General features: G+C 51.9%; 2 protein-coding genes across 2 annotated transcripts in view; one reads left to right on the top strand and one right to left on the bottom strand.

The window, feature by feature from the left end:
• The window catches only part of WNT3 (Wnt family member 3), a 47,472-nt gene extending 38,964 nt beyond the window's left edge, over positions 1-8,508 (top strand). Inside the window, exons 3-4 of the mRNA XM_054088501.1 lie at positions 5,952-6,217; positions 7,855-8,508. Coding sequence (XP_053944476.1) covers positions 5,952-6,217; positions 7,855-8,334 — 746 coding nt within the window. The 3' untranslated portion in view covers positions 8,335-8,508. The remainder of the gene's footprint in view (positions 1-5,951; positions 6,218-7,854) is intronic.
• A 5,244-nt stretch (positions 8,509-13,752) lies between these two features.
• The window catches only part of NSF (N-ethylmaleimide sensitive factor, vesicle fusing ATPase), an 86,910-nt gene continuing 76,777 nt past the window's right edge, over positions 13,753-23,885 (bottom strand). The window contains exons 18-21 of the mRNA XM_054088226.1: positions 22,241-22,375; positions 21,321-21,434; positions 14,787-14,842; positions 13,753-14,144 (exon numbers count right to left, since the gene is read on the bottom strand). Of these exons, the coding sequence (XP_053944201.1) occupies positions 14,126-14,144; positions 14,787-14,842; positions 21,321-21,434; positions 22,241-22,375 (324 nt within the window). The 3' untranslated portion in view covers positions 13,753-14,125. The remainder of the gene's footprint in view (positions 14,145-14,786; positions 14,843-21,320; positions 21,435-22,240; positions 22,376-23,885) is intronic.

Raw genomic sequence — 23,885 nt, forward strand, 5'->3', positions numbered from 1 at the left:
GAACATTGGCAATAACAAAGTTTTGGTCCTGCCCCACTCAATCTCTTTAGCTATGATGAATCTGGGGACCTCAGTGACAGGGCTGCAGGACACTGCTGTTGCCTTCACAGCATCTCCTGGGCTGCTGGACCATTGCCGTTGCCTTCACAGCATCTCCTGGGCTGCTGGACCATTGCCGTTGCCTTCACAGCATCTCCTGGGCTGCTGGACCATTGCCGTTGCCTTCACAGCATCTCCTGGGCTGCCATCCCCTCTTCCTTGGCTGCAACAGCAACAGAAATCAAGAGGTTTGAGCCCATAACCCGGAACCAAGATCCATGATCATCTCTGGCTGCATGTTTTGTGTCTGGCCAAGCCCTGAGCATCCCTGGCAGCTGTTGATGTGTTCCTTTCCGGTCGGCTTCCAGGACTCACAGAGGGGTGTAACCCCACTAACTACGTATCATTATTTAATAGTAAGACTCAAACTAGGATGACAACCACTGCTGCAGTCTGCACTGTGCGTTAGGCCACTGGGCATTAAACACTAAGCCCAAAATAGCCGGTATTTAAGCTTGAGAACTGCCTGGATGAAATCACCTCTAAGTATCAAAGAGCAGCATTTGGGTTAATCTCATCCACTACTCCCTCGGGTGGATTGAAGCTATTTTGGACAAAACTTCAAAGGTGCGCTTCTCCCTACAATAGCACAGAAAATCATTTCTAATACAGTTTGAAAAGAAATTGAGGATAATTTCATTTTAACAGTGCCACAAAGAATGTTCATCTCAGTTGCTTGTGTTCAGCGGAGCTTAGTCTGAAAAGCAATGTGGTGTAGGAATGGTCTCAAGTTGTGCTGGGGGGGTTTAGATTGGTTATTAGGAAACATTTCTTTACTGCCAGAGCGGTGAAGCCCTGGCAGAGGCTGCCCAGGGCAGAGGTGGAGTCTCTGTCCCTGGAAGGGTTCAAAAAACGTGCAGATGTGGCACTTGGGGACGTGGTTTAGTCAGCACGGTGGGCTTGGGCTGGAAGAGCTGAGAGGTCTTTTCCAACCATAGCAATTCCATGTTTTGATGAAAACAACAGAGCCGTTGGCAGGGGTTGGGCCATGCAGCACCTCACATGACACACACCTTCAAGCCTGTCTTGGTTGCTCCTTCTGGGCACATCATCCCGGCCTCGAGGGTTGGAGTTCAGTTTGGGAGCACAGAGCACCCCTGCCCAAAGGAGCCCAAGCTGCCCCCAGCTCTTCCCACAGCCTCCCATCGCATCCGCATCTCACTTCTCTTCACAGCTTCACCCTATGGCTCTCATCTCTCTTTTCGTAGTGTCTTGCATGGCTTCCAATTTGCAGCAAAGCAAGAAACAGCAAATCATGGAATCATTAAGTTTGGAAAAGCCCTCTCACCTCACCCAGTCCAACCGTCAGCCCAACCCCACCTTGTCGATTAAACCATGTCCGCAAGTGCCATGGACACACATTTTCTGAACCGCTCCAGGGATGGAGACTCCACCACCTCTGAATAGAGTTCCTACTGAATAGGACTGAAGTGAAGAGGGCTTTCACACCTGATGACACCTTCATCCTTTGTGGGCACAGAGGGAGAGGCTCAGCCCCCTACATGGAAGCACCTGGAGCCGCTCAGTGTTCTCCCAAGTATAGAATCAGAGAACCACGGAATCATTGATTTTAGAAAAGCCCTCTCAGCTCATCCAGTCCAACCATCAGCCCAACCCCACCGTCCCTGCCAAACCATGTCCCAGAGTGCCGCGGCCACACATTGTTTGAACCCTCCAGGGATGGACACTCCACCACCTCTGGGCTGCAGGGTTCCCACTGGGGGCTGCTGAGCACCCACCCTGGCTGAGATCCTCCTGCCCAACCTCATTTCCTCCCATGTCCCCTATCCAAAATTCAGCCTCATGAGGGTTTTTTTTCCATGAAACCCTGTGGCAGCCACAGCTGGAGAGGCTTTGTTTTCCTCATCATCTTCCTGCAAGTTTTCTTCTTTGCATTTTTTTTTTTCCCTAACCTGGGCTATGAAAAAAAAAAACCGAAGCCCAACCCCAGAGTGAGGGGTAAGATCGTGTTTTCACAAGCAAATTCTCCAAGATGATTTATGCTGCAGGTGTGCAGTCTGGGACAAGGAGGGAGGAAAAACCGGCTCCCACCTTTCTCTTCTTTCTCCCTTTTCTTTTTACAATAAGGTCAGATTTTATTAAAGCACAATGTCTCTTCCAGCCAAGTCCTGCTCCAAAGCCAAGGTGGAGCCAACAGGCAGGTGACCTCCTGCTGCTCCGTGAGGGCGAGCAGTTACCATGCCCTGACTCATGAGAAGGACTGGGATTTTAGTTAAAACACAGTGCCCAGAGGCAGGAATGCCCCACGGGCAGCTGGAGATCGACTCTGGGGATGGAGAAGAGGTCCCCAAGCCACAGGCAGGACTGGATCTGCAGTGGGGAGTTTGACAGGAGCCTTCGTAAGCTCTTACATTTCCTCACAGCTGAGCTATGGGAGAACTGCTCTCCCCTCTGCCACCCTTTGCTCACTCTTGTTCTCCAGGAAGATGCTTCCAGGAAAGGAGAACTGGGATTGTTTGGTCTAGAGAAGAGGAGGCTGAGGGGAGACCTCATTGATTGCTATAACTACCTAAAAGGACGTTGTGGTGAGGTGGGTCCTCATCTCTTCTCCCAAGTAACAAGAAATAGGGTGAGAGGAAATGGCCTCAGGTTGCATCAGGGGAGGATTAGATTGGATATCAGTGAAAATTTCTTCCCTGACAGAGTAGTGAAGCCCCAGCAGAGGGCGGGGGTGGAGTCTCCATCCCTGGAAGGGTTCAAACACCATGTGGCTGTGGCACCTGGAGACATGGTTCAGTTGGTACGGTGGGGTTGGGCTGATGGCTGGACTGGATGAGCTGAGAGGGCTTTTCCAACCTTAATGATTCCATGATTCTATGCTTCCATGATATTATGCTTCTCCAGGAAGATGCTCCTCAACCTCAGCTGGGCTCAAGCCCTTTGCCGACAGCAGCAGCCACGGCAGCGTCTCTCCGTGCGACGGCGGCGGGGCCAGGTGCAGGAGAGGCAGCTGGGCTCGGGTGCCTTCGGGGGTCCTTGTGTGCTTGGCTAAGCCCCTGCCACGAGCTGTGAAAAGGCAGCCCTGCACCAAGATAACCCAGGGCTTTTCTCAGCCATGACACCCGCAGTCATTTGCATCTAAACAGGGGTGTGTGGGATCAGGGGCCTTCTTGATATAAACTCAGCAGCTTAAAGGGAGGGGGAGGGAAAGGAGAGAAGGAGAGAGAAAAATAAGCTTATACCGATGAGAAAGAGCTAAGCTTCCTCCCCTACTGTGAGGCAGGGCGAGCGATACCATCCCAGCGCCGCAGTCGTTTCAAATCGCTGCAGCATTCACACGCCCTTTAGCCATTCTGATCCGGTGGCGGGGGGCTGGGGAGAGCCATCAATAGGGATTTCCCAGCCGGGTTGGCGGGTTTGGAGGGTGACGGCAGGACAGGGGAACATTGCCCCGTTGCTACGAGGTGCTCTTGGGGAATGCCAGTGCTCTGTGCCGTGGGTACGCTGGCCGGCGGAAACATTCTGCATTATGCTGGTAATACAGTGTGACACCGCGGGAACAATGGCAAATTGAGTGTCCCAGCAGGTAACGGGCCTGGATGGGAGACAGTCGCAGTGGTGCACTGTCAAGCCGGCTCTAATCCTCCCTCGCCAGCCCCTCCCTTGGTTCTGGGAACGCTGCTCCCGCATTTCATCTCTGGGAAATTCTCCCAGCTCCTCGCCCAAACCCAGGAGAGAATTCCAAGGCGAAGCGTTTGTGTTTGCAGCTCGCTCCGACGGCCGCGGCATCGCGTGGGGAGCTCGCCAGGCAGATGCAAGCGTGGTGGGATGAAGCCCATCACATCTCTGATCCATCACATCTCTGCTTGCATCGCACCTCTGCCCGGCCTGGCTCCCGTCCCAGCATCCGCGCTCGGTGGATGGGGACACACGGAATGTGCAGCCGTTCTCCGTCCCATACCCATTGCTTTCTCAGACCCTCTGGGATGGAAAGCGAAGGGATGTCAGCAAGGAGAGCGGCTCGTGTCTGCCCCTGCTGCCCACAAGTTGTCCTGGTCTGAGGCCAGAAGGGCTCGCCAGATCCTCTAATCTGATCACAGGCCACCCAAATCGCCTTTGTCCGGCTGGAACACTCCAGTGATCTTCAACCTGTGGCCCGTAGCCCCCAGTGGTCCCAGTATAAGTTGCTGGTGAAAAGGATCTAAGGAAAACCTCCACAGGTAGAGGCTGGATCTCTGCTGGTTTGTCAAGGTGGGAGGGCAAGGAGGGAAGGGTTAAGAAAGTGAAAACCACAGTGTGGTCCCAGCGGCGAGGACAGGGTTGAGCAGCTCTAGTTTAGGATCACATTTGGCATCGAGAACCGAGCTCCCCACGCTGCAGCAGAGCAGGGATGTGCGTTTCCGCAGCTGGCACTCACCCACGAGCCTCTTTCAATTGCCTGCACGGGATGAAATCAGCTCAGTTGGAGATGCCTTGGGTTTGGAAGCCAGACCCCAGCTCTGCAGGCCAAGGAGCAAGAGCTGGAGCAGCAAAGACCTCCCCAGTGCACAAGGCTGTCGAGGGATGCGTGGGGCAGCTCAGAAGATGGTTCACGGCCCCTACTCCAGGAGGAGGGAATGGTCTCCAACGTCATCATGGTCCGAGCCAGCAGAAACTTCTGGCTTCATTCCACATCCACTGATGACCATCTTGACCTTCAGTCCAGCTGCACCCACAAAGCCACTGGAAACCCCTGCACCGCACCCCTGATCCGCTGCCTTCTGCACCTCCCCAGTCCCTGCCGTGAGGTTGGATTGACCACAACATCTACTCTGAATTGAGAGATCTGAAATCTCCACCTTCATGGGATGCCACGTAGGTTTAAAGCACCCCAGGGCCGTTCACGGGGCGCCGTACCTGTGCAGATCATGGTTCCACCAGAGAGGCTCTGAACCAAGAGATACCCCCAGGGAGAACATTGACCGAGATATTATTTTGGCTGTGCTTTGGAAAGCCTGTATTTAGTCCGGCCTTAGTGAAGTCAATGGTCCAACCCCTGTTGATTTCAAAATGAGTAAAAAGAGCAAAACACTTCCTGCTTGGTAAATTAAATCCTTGCAGGTCACCACTGCAAGAACCCAGGGACTAAAGTTCCTGTCACTGTGCTAACTGGGGAAACACACGGGGACTCGCCAGTCTGTGTCCTAATGAAGGTGACACCTCTGAGCTCTGGTGAGTCTTGCTCTCCTCCAGCCCTGGAAGTCCTCAGATGAAAGGGAATGATTATCATCCTTCAATTTTGAACCCAGATTAAAGCCCAGCCAATTTAAATCCTTTGTTCCTGTGCCCACCTCGACTTTCATCTTCAAGTAGCTTTAAATGGCCCCTGTATTTATTTCATGGTTCTTGCACAGAGCAAACCCTGTTTTACTGTGCTTAAAGACCATGGTTTTCTCCAGGAAGACCTTGGAGCAGCTTCCAGTACTGAAAGGGGCTCCAGAAATGCTGTGGAGGGGCTCTGGATCAGGGATTGAAGGGATAGGACAAGGGGAAGGGTTTTGAGCTGAAAGAGGGGAGACTGAGATGAGATCTTAGGGAGAAAAGTTTTGCTGTGAGGGTGGGGAGGCCCTGGCCCAGGTTGCCCAGAGCAGTGGTGGCTGCCCCATCCCTGGAGGGGTTCAAGGCCAGGTTGGATGGGGCTTGGAGCAACCGGATCCAGTGGGAGGTGTCCCTACCCATGGCAGAGGGTGGGACTGGATGGGCTTTGAGGTCCCTTCCAACCCAAACCATTCCATGTTTCTATGATTCTATGAATAAAATAACTTTCTCCTTTCAGCAATGCTGAAGGGGGTTGGGAAGGAAAACCAAAGTGTTACCTTGACTGATAACCCATTGGCTCTGTTTATCCTCAGCCACGCGAGAGTCCGCCTTTGTCCATGCCATCGCGTCCGCAGGGGTGGCCTTCGCTGTAACCCGCTCCTGTGCCGAGGGCACGTCCACGATCTGTGGCTGCGACTCCCACCACAAAGGACCTCCAGGAGACGGCTGGAAATGGGGGGGATGCAGCGAGGATGCCGACTTTGGCGTGCTGGTGTCCCGGGAGTTTGCAGATGCCCGAGAGAACCGGCCGGACGCCCGCTCAGCTATGAACAGACACAACAACGAGGCCGGCAGGACAGTGAGTGTTCAACGGTTCATCTATGACCACATGAATGGTCCAGCCTGGACCACAATGGGACCGCAATGCCCAGCCAGGAGCTTCCTGGGATTATTTTCCAGAGCACAGCATTTTTCCCTAATAATTGGAAGGGGGAAGATTTGGCTTAGACATTAGGAAGAAATTCTATCTATTCCGTTCTGTCCTTGCTGGACACAATGGGCACCACCTACTCTGGGTCCTTTGCAAACGCAGCGCCCACTAACCACGTCCCAGGCAGCCCTTTCCAGCAGTACCCGCGGCAAACACTGGGGATTCGTTTTCATAGAATCATAGAATAGTTTGGGTTGGAAGGGACCTTAAAACCCATCCAGTTCCAACCCCCTTCCATGGGCAGGGACACCTCCCACTGGCTCAGGCTGCCCAAGGCCCATCCAAACTGTTCTTGAACACCTCCAGGGATGGGGCAGCCACAACTTCCCTGGGCAACCTGGGCCAGGGTCTCACCACTCTCATGGGGAAGAAATTCTTCCTAATTTCTAGTTTAAATCTGCCCCTCTCCAGTTTATCCCCGTTCCCCCTCATCGTATCCCCACAAACCTTTATGGACAGTCCTTCTCCAGCTTTCCTGTAGCCCCTTTCAGGTACCGGAAAGACAGTACCATGGCAGGCAGAGGTGGGAGGGCAGAACCTCAAATCTCTGATGTGTGTTAGCGACTGACAGCTTCCTGTAAAAAAACATAAACAAACTCTAACAATTTTAACAAAAAGCAGTGATTAACTTGCTCCAGACAGAGGTTTCTCAAGGAAAGAACACATCATGTCCTTAGATTCAAAATTCTATCTCCTTTCTAGCGTGAACTGTCAGGCTCCGGGCACAGAAGGGTCATTAGCAGAAGTAGGGTAAGGGATCAGTCTACATCCACATGGTCAGAGATATCCTCCAACCCTCAGTTTCTTTGGGCTCTGATCGTCAGAGAACTTGATCATGGGATCATAGAAATTAATCACAGAATCATTAAGGTTGGAAAAGCCCTCTAAGCTCATCCAGTCCAACCATCAGCTCAACCCCACCGTGCCTGCTAAACCATGTCCCCAGGCGCCATGGTCACACATTGTTTGAACCCCTCCAGGGATGGAGACTCCACCCCTGCCCTGGGCAGCCTCTGCAGGGCTTCATCACTTCTCCAGTAAAGACATTTTTCCCAGTATCCAATTTAAACTTGCCCTGGTGCAACTTGAGGCCGTTTCCTCTCATCCCATCATTTGTTAGTAGGTTGAAGAGTCCAGCGCCCACCTTCCCACAACCTCCTTTCCAAGAGCTGTAGAGAGTGTAGCTCCTCAACCTCCTCCAGGCTAAACAGCCCCAGGTCCCTCAGCTGCTCCTCACAACAGGGAGGACACCATGGAAAGGATCACGCTTTGGGATGGGATGGGACAGATGCTTACAGCCGCTGCCCATCAGTCAGGCTTTTCTAGTGTGACATCCCTGTCTGGAGATGTTCCCATCACTCTCCCAAGCTCCCACCACTCCCATCCAGCCTATGCTTCCCAGACCCAGCTCAGCTCAGATATTTAAACCCAAACTCAGGTGGTTGAAAGCAAACGCCGGGCACCATAAGCTGCTGCTGACCACCTTGTTTTCTCTCCCTGGACAGACCATCCTGGACCACATGCACCTGAAGTGTAAGTGCCACGGTCTCTCAGGAAGCTGCGAGGTCAAGACCTGCTGGTGGGCACAGCCGGATTTCCGGGCGATCGGTGACTACCTGAAGGATAAATACGACAGCGCCTCCGAGATGGTGGTTGAAAAGCACCGGGAATCTCGGGGATGGGTAGAAACTCTTCGGGCCAAGTACGCTCTTTTCAAGCCACCAACAGAGCGAGATCTGGTCTACTACGAGAACTCCCCCAACTTTTGCGAGCCCAACCCAGAGACGGGGTCCTTTGGAACGAGGGACAGAACGTGCAACGTCACCTCCCACGGGATCGACGGCTGTGACCTGCTGTGCTGCGGTCGTGGCCACAACACCAGGACTGAGAAAAGGAAGGAGAAGTGTCACTGCATCTTCCACTGGTGCTGCTACGTGAGCTGCCAGGAGTGCATACGCGTCTACGATGTCCACACCTGCAAGTAAGCATGGGTAGATCTCCAACCGATGGGAGGTTGCAAGGCTGAGGGGTCTATCAACCCCGTGATCAGCCCCCACGTGGTGGACTCACACTCTAGAGGATGGCAGCAAGAAACTCTAACACCCTTGGTCAGGGCAGACCCCTCACCCAGACGGCACCAGCGCTGCGGAGGAGGCTCTCAGCACCTCACCCACGGCAGGTGGTCCAAGGTTTGGCTGCAGACACTGATGTGCTACTTGTCTCGAGCTCGGTGGCGTGGGGAGCAGCGGGGACAGGGAGGTCCAAGCCAGGTTCAACCACCGCGTGTGCTGCTGACAACAGCTCAGCCCTCCTCTTCCTCCTTCTCCTCCTCCGGAGTGCTGGCCCACGGAGGTGCCAGTCTGGGGGGTTCAGGTGGAAATGAATTCTACCCAGCGAGAGCTGAGCACACACAGGTCGCCTGCTGGCACGGCGTTCTTGGTCTCAGCAGACGTGGTGAGGAGGAGGAAAGGAGCCCACACCAGCCAGGCTCCTTCCTTCCTGCTCCGAGGAGATGGCACTGGAGAAACAAACCTGTTTGAGCAAGGTGGGATTGGCCACTGCTTAGAGCAGCTGCCCATCAGTCAGGCTTTTCTAGGGCGACGTCCCCATTTGGAGATGTTCCTGACAGACTGTGCTTCCAACCAGTGTCTTCTTTCACCTCCCCCCTCTGCTCCCCACAGCCCCAGATCATCTCCTGTAACCCCTGAGGAGAGAGGCAGGACAGCAGAGCCCAGCGCTGGCCCAGGGAAGAGCAGGGCACATGTAGTGAGGCCACCACCGCTTCCATGGGAACCATCCCTCCTCCGGCAGCGTCCCTGCTGTGCAGCTGCCCAAGGGAGATTTTTAAGGGCTGGGCAGATCCCCCTGTTGATGCACCTCTTTACTAAGTGTTCCCTCATAGGACTTCATATCCCAGAGGACCTCTCTGGGGAAAGGGGTCCCACCAGGCCGGCTGCTACAGCAACTCTGAGCATCAGTAACGGACAAGGAGACAACAGCCACAGCAAGAAGAGGTTTCTGATGAAGCTTCTGATCAGCCTCCCCCCGCCAGACAGATTTGTCCAACCACTTCATCCAGCAAGAGAGAGGCAAAGGCTGATGGGGAAGGGAGACCTTGAGCTGACAGCACAGCCCCAGGGAGAACCTTCCCCTGCCACAGGATTTCATAGAATCATGGAATGGTTTGGGTTGGAAGGGACCTCACAGCCCATCCAGTCCCACCCATGCCATAGGCAGGGACACCTCCCACTGGATCCAGTTGCTCCAAGCCCCATCCAACCTGGCCTTGAACCCCTCCAGGGATGGGGCAGCCACCACTGCTCTGGGCAACCTGGGCCAGGGCCTCCCCACCCTCAGAGGGAAATATTTCTTCTTAAGATTTCATCTCAATCTCCCCTCTTTCACCTACAAACCATTCCCCTCATCCTCTCTCTGCATTCCCTGATCCAGAGCCCCTCCCCAGCTTTCCTGGAGCCCCTTTCAGCACTGGAAGCTGCTCTAAGGTCTCCTCAGAGCCTTCTCTTCTCCAGGCTAAACCACCTCAACTCAGCCTGGCCTCATATGGGAGGTTCTCCAGCCTCCAGATCATCTCCATGGCCTCCTCTGGACTCACTCCAACAGATCCACGTCCTTGGATCCAGGGCCAATTTCCTGAGCTATCACCTATTTGCCCATGAGGCTCTGCCTCAACTGCAGAGGCTCCACCTCGTCAGCCGGGATTTGGGCCCAGGGCAGCCACACCCCGCATGTCCCATCCCAGTGCAGAGGAACCAGCGTTTGGCCCCACTCGCTCCCCAGGCCACATCCCCTCCTGGACCACATACCTTCTCATTCGAGGTTTTGGTTTCCATGGTGCATTGACCCTCAAAACTATAAAACCAACTGTCCCGGTGGGCTCCTCCCAGGAGATGAAGCCCAACGCCATGTTCCAGCATCACTCCTCACGCATCAGTGATTGAACAAAGTCATCTGAACTGTGTCTTCTGCTCCCCTCGCTTCTCTGTCCTCAGAGAAGAGCAGCACACGGTACGGCCAAAAGCAATAAAACGGGGGAGAGCCTCTTCCCATGGAACACGGCTGTCGCTGAGAGCTGTGCCCGGAGAGGATCAGAACCAACCCCGCAGTCTCACCTCTGCGGAGCGTCCTGAGGAGCTCCTGCATCCACACCTCCCGAGAAGCATCTGCTCCCTAAAATCATAGAATCATGGAATGAGTTGGGTTGGAAGGGACCTTCAAGCCCATCCAGTTCCACCCCCTGCCATGGGGACCCCTCCCACTGGATCAGGGGCTCCAAGCCCCATCCAACCTGGCCTTGAACACCTCCAGGGATGGGGCAGCCAAGATTATAGAATCACAGAATGGTTTGGGTTCGAAGGGACCTTAACGATCATCTAATTCCAACGCCCCCAGGATCATAGAAGAGCTCTAAGTCATCTCCCGGTCCAGAACTCAGCCATCTTCTGACCTGCATTTTATTTAAACATATCTATTAAACGGCCCCAGGTACCTGACTTTACACAAAATCCCTTTTTTGTTTGTTTGTTCATTTGGGTTTTTTTAATCAAGAAAAGGTATTTAATATTAAATAGAACATTTATTGCCTTGTAATTATTTTCCTGTAGCCAGGTAACCTAGCACTGAATGGAAGCTCTTTTTCCATCAATCTGCTGTATCCAAAGTTTTGTATAAAGTTGTAGAGGTCGATTTTTTTTTATTTTATATTCAGAAAATGTCTCTTTTTATAAGCATTATTTATTATACAATGTATATACTTGAGTTAACTAAGATTATATATTATATAAATATATATATTTGGAGAAAAATATATTTCAACTTGCATTTTTTTGTGGTAAGTCATTAAAGAAAAGGTAAAAAACCAAAAACATGCACTTGCCAGCTTGTGTGGTTGCCTGGGAAGGTCCTTCATGTCCTGTAGGACGGCGTCTACGGGCATGGTGGGGCAGCATCTGGGTCCTCATGCATGGAGACACCACGCGCACGCAAAGCGCAGCCAAGGGAAGAGATGGTACAGCTGAGATGGAGGTTGATGGATGGTTGGTTGGAGGATGGATGGTTGGATGGTTGATGGAGGCCTCACAGTGCACTCAACTGGGCTAAAACGGGCTTTAGGCTTCGTGTCGTCCCACCACCGCACTCACAGGCTCTCATGGAATCACCTGATGGCCAGGACAGACGGAGATCCAAATGTCCTCCTAGAAAACCTTCTCCCGTCCATAAGTGATTCTGTAGGTGTCTCTGCAACATCCTCGTACGTTAACGATGCTTTTGAGCACAGACTTCCCCAGCCCTGCCCTCAAACACACCTCTCCGAAGGGTTCCAAGAAAAAGAAAACCATTCCATGTTCCCACCCTTATCCCTAATCCATCCCCAAACAATTCCATCCACCTTCTCGCATGGTGCTGTCCGAACCACGCACGGCGCGTGCGCCAACGCTGCCACCTCCGCTTCACCATGTCCTGCGAGTGCCGTCTCCTACCGACAGCAGCGGCGATGCCGCAGGCTCCCCCCCCTGATGTGTTCCTAACAAACCAGACAGCTGAGAAGTCCAGCCTCATGGAGAGCTTCGAGCTCAGCAGCTTCAGGAGTGGAAGCTTCTGTCCCTCAGACCAAGCCCTCCTCCATCGCACTCCGCCCACCAAACTCATCCCAACACTTTGATATATGTGTGTCTTGGGTTAACGATTCAAGTCTAGAGACAGTTACACTTCTGGAAGGTCCAGGAGAAAGCAGCAAGAGGTGTCCCTGCCCATGGCAGGGGGCTGGAAGTGGATGAGCTTTAGGGCCCTTCCAACCCAAACCATTCCAAGATAAGGAAGGAGATGAGGGATTTGGCCCTTGCTTTTAAAGCCGCATCTCACTATAAAGCCATCCTGGCCCAGTGTGTCACATGGAAAATGGGCTGCCGAGTCATTCTCTTCTCCCACCCACAGGAAACATCTTGGATGGAGAGCTGGGAATAGGCCGCAAGCTGGGAATAGGTGGGAAGCCACACCCAACAGTTTGCCCTGGTTTTCCAGCATGGCCTTCAAGTGCGATAGGCTTCACTCACCCCCACCCAGGCACATCCCCGGGGCCTCCTCAGCGCTGCAGGGTCCAGAACACTCTAGGATGGGATGAACCAAAGGTGTTCTCAGCCAGCTTCTTGACCTGTGGTCAAGCTGTCCAGGCTGGGGCTGTCTTCAGCCCCTCTGTGCTCAGGTACAAACTGGGAATCCCTTTGAGAACAGCTTTGTTCTCTTCACGCCATCCATCAGGTCTCCACAGCCACCGCGCTGTGACCAGCCCCAAGGACACAGATGCTTCCCAGCTCCTCGCAAGGAGTTGTGCTTTTTATTGAATCCATCAAATGTGCAATTAAACCAGATATTTATTCATCAATATAGCTCTGGACAAAGACACGATCAGGGTTACATCATTTCCTCTGAAATATAAGTTAGGGTGTGCTGCTGTCACTGGGACGAGCAGAGGGAAGGAAGAACAAATAAATTCACGAGATCGTACACAAAATGAGAGGGAACAACGACCACTGGGCCTGGCGATGTCATCACGATACACCAGCACTGCCAAAGGGAAAGAAACCGGAGCGGAGAGGCTAAAATACTCCACCTGCTCTAAGTCTGCACTAAGCACTCGGAATCTTTGGGCCTCCAAGGATGAGAAGGACCCTGCTTCCTCGGAACCCCACGGTGGGAACAGGCCATTCACCCCTCGCCGTGGGTCTCAACAAGCTTAGGAAGCTGCATTAAGAGCTCATAAATGGCTTTGGTTTCACGCCTCAAGCTGAGGTACGGTCCAGGGATCATGAAATGCGTGGAGCCAAAGGACCAGAGTGGAGCAGCCTCACGCAGCACCGCGAGACGGCTGGAGGGGAAGGACCACATAAAGTGCGATACATTCCTTTATTTCAGTGCAAAATCATAGCTACACACATCTGGGGCATCCGCAGAGCTTGGTTCCTCTCGGTCTCTAAGGAAGAACTGCAACCTTTGGTACCATGGCAGGAAAATAGGAAGCGATGGGGCTGGCTGAGACAGAGCTGCCACGGCCACGGCATCCACGGGAGCTTCCAGGAGGGAATCAGCGGCTCTAAAACTGGTGCTGGATTAACCACAAGCTGTGAGGCTTTCAACACTGCATTTGGAAGTTTCTTCTACCCTGATCAAATTACTTCCCTGTCTTCTTCCAGTCCCTAACGCCAGCCTCTCCTCGGGTCAGAAAGTACCCGGGTCTCAAAGAAAGCAGGACTAACAATTCTGGAGTGGAATTATTATGGGCATGGTCTTTGTTTTCAGCTTGGCTCAGTGTTCAGTGAGGCATAGGATGACACGACAAGAGAGCATTCATCAGTCAGGACCACACAGAGCAGCACTGAACTCTGCCTTCACCACAGGCTGTCAGGTTTATTAGGGATCGGGATTTCACTCCTATCGTAGTGACTGGATGCTGGACACAAGTGAGCGTTAGCTTCAAAACTTACAGGACATTTCCCCATGCTAAAAATCAAATGAGAACGCAGCCTCGCCTGCACAGAGACAGAAGCACGGTGTTCTAGGAGACACTTCCACATGACAGCAGTAAAGACGAAGAATAAAGATACCATATTGCACTACACATGCAGATTCCACATCGGGTTCTTGGAAACAGGGGAGCATTTCACTTTGTCCAGTGTGTTGAACACAGAAGAGTAAAGATCCCAGGGTATGTTCTCCAGGTTGGTCACTTCTCCAGCTGTTAGTCTTGCGCTTGGTCCCCCTTCAGTCCAGGGTAGGAACGCTGGAAAAAGAAGCCAAAGCCATTAGGAAAACACACACGGATCTAAACATCCCAAACACCCAAAGGTATAAAACACCCCAAGCACTCACTGGAAGCCCCTCACACACAGCCAGGAGCACCTCTGGGAGTTCTCCCAGCACAGGGACCACCCTATGGGTCTTAGAAAGTCATTTACTAGGAGATGTCAAGGCTGGGCTCAACTATTCCCCATGGTACCTACAGGGGAAAGAGCAGGACATCCTTCTCATGGACAGGAGAAACATGAAAAATCAAGTTCAGATTTTAGGTAAAACAGCTGGATTTTAACTCTAGCAGAATTTCTTCTGCTTTACTTCACAGAAAGTTCAATTGTGACCCAATTGCTCATTTACATTTTAAAGTCATGGGTAAACTAATAAAAGCAGAGAACCTGGGTGTTCTCAAAAATGCCTTCAGGTTCTCAAAAAATGTTTTCAGGTTCTCCTACCTCCCTCCCAAAACAGCTGGCACACAGCTGCACAGAGAACTGACCCGATGTTCAGGTCTGTCAAGGACGGGCCAGCGAGGAGGTCAGACACCCCACCCTGCAGGTTCCTGGTGGAGATGCTGATTTCTGAGCGGAGGAGAAAGCTTTAAACACTGCTTTAAAAGAAAAGTACTTACGTTCCTTCTTCTCTCAGAAGAGCCAAGAATTTTTTCACCCGATACTCAGGATCCATCTAAACACCAAACAGAACAGAGCTCCGTTATGGGATGCAACCTCCCAAGCTACACAACAGGAAAAGGAAGCCACAAAAACAGCTGGAGATGCGGGTGTTCATTTGTTCCGTCCAGGCACTGGTCTGGCCAGAGCTCAGCCTGCTCCTCCAGCGATTCTGAGCCACAGATAAGGCACCAGAGAAGAAGCTGATCAGCACCAGCTCAGCGTGCTCACAGCCCGGAGGTGAGCCAGCCTGGAGGGACATGCACGCATTTCATAGACTCATAGACTCATAGAATCATAGAATAGTTTGGGTTGGAAGGGACCTTAAAACTCTTCCAGTCCCACCCCCTGCCATGGGCAGGGACACCTCCCACTGGATCCGGTTGCTCCAAGCCCCATCCAACCTGGCCTTGAACCCCTCCAGGGATGGGGCAGCCACCACTGCTCTGGGCAACCTGGGCCAGGGCCTCCCCACCCTCATTATGGAGAATTTCTTCCTAATGTCTAATCTAAATCTTCACCCTTCCAATTTAAAGCCATTCCTTCCAATTTAAAGCCATCACTCCACACCTCTGTAAAAAGTCTCTCCCCAGCTTTCCCGGAGCCCCTTTCAGTACTGGAAGCTGCTCTAAGGTCTCCTCAGAGCCTTCTCCGCTCCAGGTGGAACAGCCCCAACTCTCTCAGCCTGTCTCCCCATCTGGTATGATGGCAGCCTGCATGCTACCTTCATCCCACGCTGGAGCGAGCTGCCTGGAGAGAGTGTGGAATCTTCTTTGGAGACAGTCAAACCCCGCCTGGACATGTCCCTGTGCACCCCGCTTTAGGGAGGGGTGGACTGGATATGCTCCAGAGGGCCCTTCCAACCCCGACTGTTCTGGGATTCTACCCTGGCTCTGTCTGCTTCCATCTCCCCCGTCTCAAAGCTGGGATATCAAATAAAACAGGAGCAGAAGGAAAGATATCCTGGGTTTTCTTGTCTTCCTTCTCCTTGCAGCTCCAGTAGCAAAGCTCCAGAGGAGAGGAGCTGCAGGAGGTGGATTAGAACGGAAGGGAAAGCTGTATCGCAGCAAATGGCTTCCAGAACTTGCAGAACCAACTGGCGTTGTGGCTCCAATACCCAGGAACATCTCTTTGAGATCAACCCTGCCGCCACCCCATCACTGAGACAGAAACAACAGGGAAGTGGCAATAAAAGCTACGAAGGAGACAAAGCCTGGGGCTGTCATCAGAGACACAACTTCTCTCTGCACCAGTCCTTGTGCTGACACACGAGCTTGCTGCACCCCAGAGCAAAAGACCACGCACCAAGATACAGCACGTTAGGGTTGTGGAGATTTGAAACTGGAGACCTTTGGTTGTGATAGCTTTGTGTTGTATTGAAATGGTTTGTTTGGACAAGAAACTCCAATTTCTGGTCATTCCGTAATCTGGGTCAACACCTCGTACCTTTAAAATACCACCAGACACACAGCAGGATCAAAGCATTCAGGCAACGGTGCCGTGAACTCGGCTGTTGGGAGATTCCCAGCTCTGGCACCCACTCGGTCGTAAACAGGCAAGGGCTTTACTAAAACGTGAAACTGGGATGTGTCCTTGGAGGAGAGGAGCAAAGTTCCTGCCCTGGCCTCCCACCAAAGAGGTGGAAGAGAGGCTCTTGAACTCCCCCGCCACATTTCACATTCCCAAAGGAAAATTTCCACTAATTTCAGATGTGAAGAAGCCGTCTATTAAAAACCATAACTGCTGCATTTGAAGGCAACACAAAGGTCTTCAAAACCAGCTTGGAAGAAGTCACCCAACCAAGTCAAGCACAAGGTCCTCCACCTGGGTCGGGGCAATCCCAAGCACAAACACAGACTGGGCAGTGAAAGGATTGGGAGCAGCCCTGCAGAGAAGGACTTGGGGTGTTTGTGGATAGAAGCTCAACATGAGCCGGCAATGTTCACTTGCAGCCCAGAAAGCCAACCATGTCCTGGGCGGCATCCAAAGCAGCGTGGCCAGCAGGGCAAGGGAGGCGATTCTGCCCCTCTCTTCCTCTCTTGGGAGACCTCATCTGGAGGATTGTGTCCGGTTCTGGAATCCTCAACATAAGAAGGAGATGGAGCTGTTGGAATGGGTCCAGAGGAGGCTACAAAGATGATCTGAGGGCTGGAGCACCACTGCTATATAAGCACAGACAGAGAGATGGTGTTCAGCCTGGAGAAGAGAAGGCTGCAGGAAGACCTTAGAGCAGCTTCCAGGGCTGAAAGGGGCTCCGGGAAAGCTGAGGAGGAGCTCTTGATCAGGGAGAGCATTGACAGGAAGAGGGGAATGGTTTTCAGCTGAAATAGGGGAGATTGAGATGAGATCTTAGGAAGAAATGTTTTGCTGTGAGGATGGGGAGGCCCTGGCCCAGGTTGCCCAGAGCAGTGGTGGCTGCCCCCTCCCTGGAGGGGGTTCAAGGCCAGGTTGGATGGGGCTTGGAGCAACCGGATCCAGTGGGAGGTGTCCCTGCCCATGGCAGGGGGTGGAACTGGATGGGCTTTGAGGTCCCTTCCAGCCCAGCCCATTCTATGATTCTATGAATCTCCAGTCCTGGGAAGAGCAGATGCTCCACCAGGACGTGTGTGCCCTTGGGTAGGGCCGTAGTCTGAATCCTGCCACGAGATTCAAACTCTTGGTATGTCCAGAGACAGCATTTAGTTTAGAATACTGTGGGCAAAATTATCTGCTGACCTTGCAAAAGGAGTTCCACGTGTGTTAAAACCCATTAGAGACAAGCAGCTCAGGTTCCCTCCAGTTCTATTTACGCCAAGCAGGAGTTACCAACTCAGGAAACACTTGGAGGTTCAAGCAGGGACTTTCTGGAAAGCTGCCTGGCTCAGGCGGGTCCCTGCTCCAAGGAGGAGACACCTCAGTGTTTGGAGTGTGCCCAGCGAGGTCCAAGAGCAACAAGGTAGGCAAAATACCCGGAAGGAAGGAGTCTCCTGGTCATGGGAAGAGACTCATGGATGCGGCAGTGCCCCAGGGTGATGTCAGGGCAGGGCGAAGCCAGCATGGCACCCGATAGCGCTGCGAGGTGAGCAGGGACTGCAGCCAGGGACACCTCAAAGCAAACTCCTCTGGGTTTTGTGGCAGGTCAGGAGTGTATCTGTTCCTCAAAGACTTCTTTTGAACAGGAACATAACAGTACTCCAGGAGACACAGAGTATACAGGATGAGCAAAGGATCTGACACTAAATCCGAGGAGTTCAGCATTAAAAGGAGACCAGGAATAGCAACAAACACAGTTTGAGGGAAATGAAGCTGCCAAAAGCTGAGGGTTTACAAGGCTTGAAAACAAGGTAACACAGCAACCCTGGATACCAGAGCGATGCAGCAGCTCATGATACCCCAAGACAGGATTGGGCTCCTCGGTACAAGGATGACATTGAGGGGCTGGAGCGCGTCCAGAGAAGAGAACAGAGCTAGGGAAAGGGCTGGAGAACGAGGGTTCTGGGAGCAGCTGAGGAACCTGGGGCTGTTTAGCCTGGAGAAGAGGCGGCCGAGGTCAAGGGGAGACCTCATCCCTCTCAGCAGCTCCTAGAAAGGAGGTTGTGAGGTGGGTGCTGGGCTCTTCTCCCAAGTAACATGTGATAGGAAAAGAGGACATGGTCTCAAGTTGTGCCAAGGGAGGTTTAGATTGGATATAAACTGGAGTTAAAACACAGTTATAAATTGGAGAGAGGCAGATTTAGACTGGACATTAGGAAGAATTTCTTCACCAGGCGAGTGGTGAGACACTGGAACAGGTTGCCCAGGGAAGTTGTGGCTGCTCCATCCCTGGAGGTGTTCCAGGCCAGGTTGGATGGGCCTCGGGCAGCCTGATCCAGTGGGATGTCCCTGCCCATGGCAGGGGAGTTGGAACTGGATGGGCTTTAAGGTCCCTTCCAACCCCAACTATTCTATGATTCTATGATATCAGGAAATATTACTTCACCAAGCTGGCAGAGGCTGCTCACGGCAGTGGTGAAGTCTACTTCCCTGGAGGTCTTCAAAAGCCACGTGAATATGGTGCTTAGGAACAGGGTTTAGTGGTGGGCTTGGCAGTGCTGGGTTTGCAGCCGGACTCAATGATCTTAAAGGTCTTTTCCAACCCGAAGGATTCTGTGATTCTGCGGTTCAGCCCAGCTTTAGGCTGAACCAAACTGCAAGTCCTTTGAACAGCTAGTATTTGAACCCATACGCTGCCTTTACTGGTCTACCGAAACAAACTCCACTGCAGAGAAAGAAACCAGGAGCTCATTTTTCACAAAGAACTGGTTCACTATGGGATCCGACGAGCTGAATTTTGAAAAATTTCAACCATCACTCAGAATTTTTAAGGGATTTCAGATTCTAATCTCTTTCTAAAGCTGTGGTTCAGCCCAGTGAAGAAAGGAACTTGTCTTGAACTAGTGGTGATGTTCTGTTTCCCCGAACAAGCCAGCCAAATTCTGTATCATCGTGGTTTTTCAATGCATCCAGACACGAGCGTTCTCCTGTTTAGGAGCCTGGATGGCTTTCCTGTATTTATAGCAGTTCAGCAGATGGTGTCACACAAGGATCTCCGACCTTTTGGAACAGAACCGTTTCATATTTAGCTTCCCTATGCCATTAGCTACGCTATGACCAACTGCTGGAACTGAACGTAATAACAGAAGTCACCCCGCTACCCACTGTCCACGTAGAGCAGCGAAGGTGGATTATCGGCCACCTGCATCGACAGGGCCAGCTCTGCGTTTTACACACCTTCAGTTTGTCAGGAATGGCACGGAGTCGCAGCTCTGCCTGCCTCCTCGCAGCCCCACTGGTCACAGACTCACCTACAATATGCTCCGGTCACAAAAACCAGTTTTTGCAGGCCCAGAGCAGCGCGAAGGCTCCCTGCCTGCAGCATCGTAGGCGCGTAGCACGGGGAGAGGCTGCAAAAAGCATTTCCCCCCACGCTTCCCATTCAGAAGTGCCCATCATTTACATAACCTGCCCCTTCAGTTCTGAAAAGAACCGACGCTCGAGGTCAAAGCAGCAAAAGCAAACGTCTTGGGTCAGAAGAAGGAACCCATTGTCAAGGCTAAGCGAAACGGACTGCACAAGAGGCAGGCCTGCACCCCGTCACCACGGTTAAGACACGTGAGCAATGACTTACTGACTTGCCTGTAGGTATGGAATTAAGAGCCAGGGAAGAAGAGGAAAAAGTAATCCAGATAAATTACTTTATTCCCCGAGGTGACATCCAGTCAGAGCACATCCTCAGCGCCGTGCAAGTTTTAACAGAACAGTGAACGGCAAACAGAGGGCTACATGACTTATACGCTGCTGAGCTACATGCCTCTTAGCTCAGGCTCAGCCTCTCCTGGAAGATCTAAGGATGGTTCCCTCAGCTGCGCTAAATCCATCTGATGTGAAAAGCGAGGGCGCACGCAGGGTGGGGGACTGAGCAGGGCGCTGAAATGTCAGCGGCGGAGGATTAGGGCTGCGCTACGCCCTTTCAGTTTTCGTGTGCAGAGAGTGTCAAGCAGGAGCCTGACGGCTGGCTCGCGGGCACGGGTGACGGGTGCGGGGGAGGCCCAAGCGCTGCAGAGTTCTGCCCTCCGCAATTATTTTCTTTAAAGTGCTGAAAGTGGAAAATGAAAAGCAGAGCAGCTGAACAGCCTGACACATTTATCTCCGCCAGGGAAAGAGCGCATACACCTGCACAGGCACCTTCTTTAAAACAAAACCCCAAGCAATTGCTCTCTGCAGCCTTAACGTGCTGAGTGCAGAGAGGAAAACTCCTGGAAGGGAATCCATCCCTCCAGTCGCTGGATGCTCCTCTCAAGTGCAGCTCCAAGCAGCCCATGGGCACTGCAGTTTTTAAAGATCATAGAATCATGGAATTGTTTGGAATCACACCTTAAAGCCCATCCAGTCCCACCCCCTGCCATGGGCAGGGACACCTCCCACTGGATCCGGTTGCTCCAAGCCCCATTCAACCTGGCCTTGAACCCCCCCAGGGATGGGGCAGCCACCACTGCTCTGGGCAACCTGGGCCAGGGCCAACCCACCCTCACAGCAAAACGTTTCTGCCTAAGATCTCATCTCGCTCTCCCCTCTTTCAGCTAAAAACTGCTCCTCCGTGTCCTGTCAATGCACTCCCTGATCAAGAGCCCCTCCCCAGCTTTCCTGGAGCCCCTTTCAGCACTGGAAGCTGCTCTAAGGTCTTCCCGCAGCCTTCTCTTCTCCAGGATGAACAACGCCAACTTTCTCAGCCTGTCCTCGTACAGGAGGTGCTCTCCAGCCCTCAGATCACCCCTGTGGCCTCCTCTGGATCTCCCCGTGGACCAAGGCTTGGCAATTTCTTTGTTCACAGGATTTCTTCTCACTGCAACTCTTTTCTCAATTAAACCAACTCAAAGTCTCCCACCGCAAAGCTGAGTAGGAGCCTGCAGAGAAGCAGGAACCTCTCAGACCGTGAGATTTCCCCCCAGCCCTCCTGAGGCCAGAAATATTCTTACCTGTAGTGACATTTCTATCAGCATCAGCAGCTTCTTGATGCCGATCCAGACAGGCTTCCCTTTGACATTCTGGGCGATGGTGCTGCGTTCCTTGTCTTTGAAGTTACCCAGGAGCTGGGGGAGGTGGAAAATAAACAAAATCAACAACAGGCAACTGTTAGTAGGAGTGATGCTACCTACCTCGGGGAAAAGGGAATGAGGCTGGAAAGCGTTTTCTAGCTTAGAAGGAAAATTTGCTGCAAGATATCTGGACAAGGCAAAACAACAGGGTTCTTTTATCCTACAGTGGTTCTTTTCGTAACTCCTCTAAGGGAACAGTTGGTGATTCTCTTCTGATCGGCTCTAGGATTTCTCCAGATTGGAATCTGGAAGGAACGCGGTGGCTCAGGTCACAGTAAGTTCCCAAACCACTGCAGGAGTGGTGGTGGATGGTGGATTCAGGCTGGATGCTGTCATCACTGTGACAGCTCTGCACGTTTGCACAATGACAGATTTGCCCGTTTGGTTTACAGTGAATACTGAAGGCTGTTCATTCCCACTATGGCATAGGAAGAGAAGCCATTAAAGGCATGAATTTATAGGAACGTTTAATCTCTTCAGCACCAACCACCTTCGCTTGATGTTGCTCCAGTTCACGAGAGCTTGGCACCCTCCAGGCACATTCAGTTCAAGGTCCCAATTATATTCATTACCCACTTCCAGGCCCTCGGAATCTTTCAATCCATTCCATATATTTTCCCCTAAACTTTCTGTTCTCTCTTTTTGCCTTAATATAGAGTACGGACAAGTAATTCAGAGAAGTCTCAGAGCTGTTAGGACAGAACGTTAAGTGGGACGGTGTTCCCAGATGCAGAGCGACAACAAAATCCCTCATTTCCAGCAATTTTGGAGCTCGTTTGTCATCATCGCATTTTTCTCACCTCCAAAGCCTCCATCAGCTGCTCCCCTGTCGCGATGTTGGGCACGTGGATCGTTGTGCTGAAAGCATTCAGCATTTCCATTTCCTGCAGGACATCTTTGCGGCTGGTGGTTCCAATGATCAAAAGCTTGCGACCCTGTCCAGACAATGGAATAAGCGTCAGGAAAGGGAAAACAAGAGAGAAACTAGCCTTGGGAACCTTCAGCTAACGACAAATGAGAAGCAGCCACATAAAAATGCCACTGAAAATAAAATTAATAGAATTAAATGCATCCATAACTGAAGCAGCCAATACCAACAACTCCAGAACAGGATCAGAACAGGTAGCGGAATGTCACCGTTGTGGCACACAGAAGACACACCTACACTTACTTTTCTACCTTACTTTTCCTTCCAAATTCCTCATTGCAAGCAGTTGGATCCTCATCCAATTTAGAAGCCCAAGCAACCTCCACCCCCAAAACTTCCTCTTTGCGGGACAAACTGATGAAAAAGGTGTTTTTTATGGGCAGATGGTGTTCCCTGCTCACTGCTCTTGTTCACAACTCCGTTACTGCCCCGGCCAGCTTGGAATCACTGCCTACGTCTCCCTGAAAGGAGATTGTAGTGAGGTGGATGCTGGTCTTGTCTCCCACGAGACAAGCAATAAGACGATAGGGCATGGCCTCAAGTTGCCCCAGGGCAGGTTCAGATTGAACATCAGGAAAAATTTCTTCACTGAAACGGTTCTCAGGCACTGGCAGAGGCTGCTTGGGGAGGTGGTGGAGTCCCCATCCCTGGAGGGGTTTAAAAGACGTGTAGACCACGTGCTCAGGGATGGTTTAGTAGTGGACAGGTACGGTTGGACTCCATGATCTCAAAGGTCTTTTCCAACCAAGCAATTCTGGAATTCTAAAAGGTGCGTTCAACTCAGGAAGATACGCTTGGAATAACAGAAGCACGCCTGAAATCTTCAGAAGGCAGAGACAAGGATCAGCAACAGATTTGACTGAGAAAATGTCATCTCAATTCTGACTGATTCTACTGTCTAAGATTTCCTCAGAGCCTTCAGAGAGGGAGGGCTGCTTGGGCAATACAGGAGAATCACCCGGGTCATAAAGAAGCTGAAATCCCCTGAGGTGCCCCTTTGGGAGAGCTCTCAAAGGGATGTTTAACCAATTTCTACACAGCCACAGGTCTGGGACTGATTCCTACAGGAACTTCTGCCTTTCTGGAGGCTTTAGAAAGATTTCTAACCCTTAGGTGGGACTAAATTAAGGGAAAATCTTAACTGGACAGAACCTGGCCTTGAGGCCTGCTGAATTTTGTGCAGATCCTGCGATTCACAGATGCTTTTTAATGAGGTCATTTTCAGACAATCCAGCTAGGAAAAAAAGCTCTCTTGTTGAAGAGTTCACATCACCCTGCGGTGTAAATTCTACAGAGGCTTCCTAGGGCAGAAATAGAGAAAAACCCGACATCCATGCTCATGCCCATCGGGATTCACCCTTGCCTGGGAGCCTCTGATTTTTAAGCAGTTGAATCTCTTTTTTCCTCCTTATGCCTAGTTGAAATCTGCCCCTCTCCAGTTTATCCCCATTGCCCCTCATCCTATCCCCACAAGCCCTTATGAACAGCCCCTCTCCAGCTTTCCTGTAGCCCCTTCA

This window comes from Cuculus canorus, chromosome 25 (assembly GCF_017976375.1).
Source record: "Cuculus canorus isolate bCucCan1 chromosome 25, bCucCan1.pri, whole genome shotgun sequence".
Taxonomy (NCBI): Eukaryota; Metazoa; Chordata; class Aves; order Cuculiformes; family Cuculidae; genus Cuculus; species Cuculus canorus.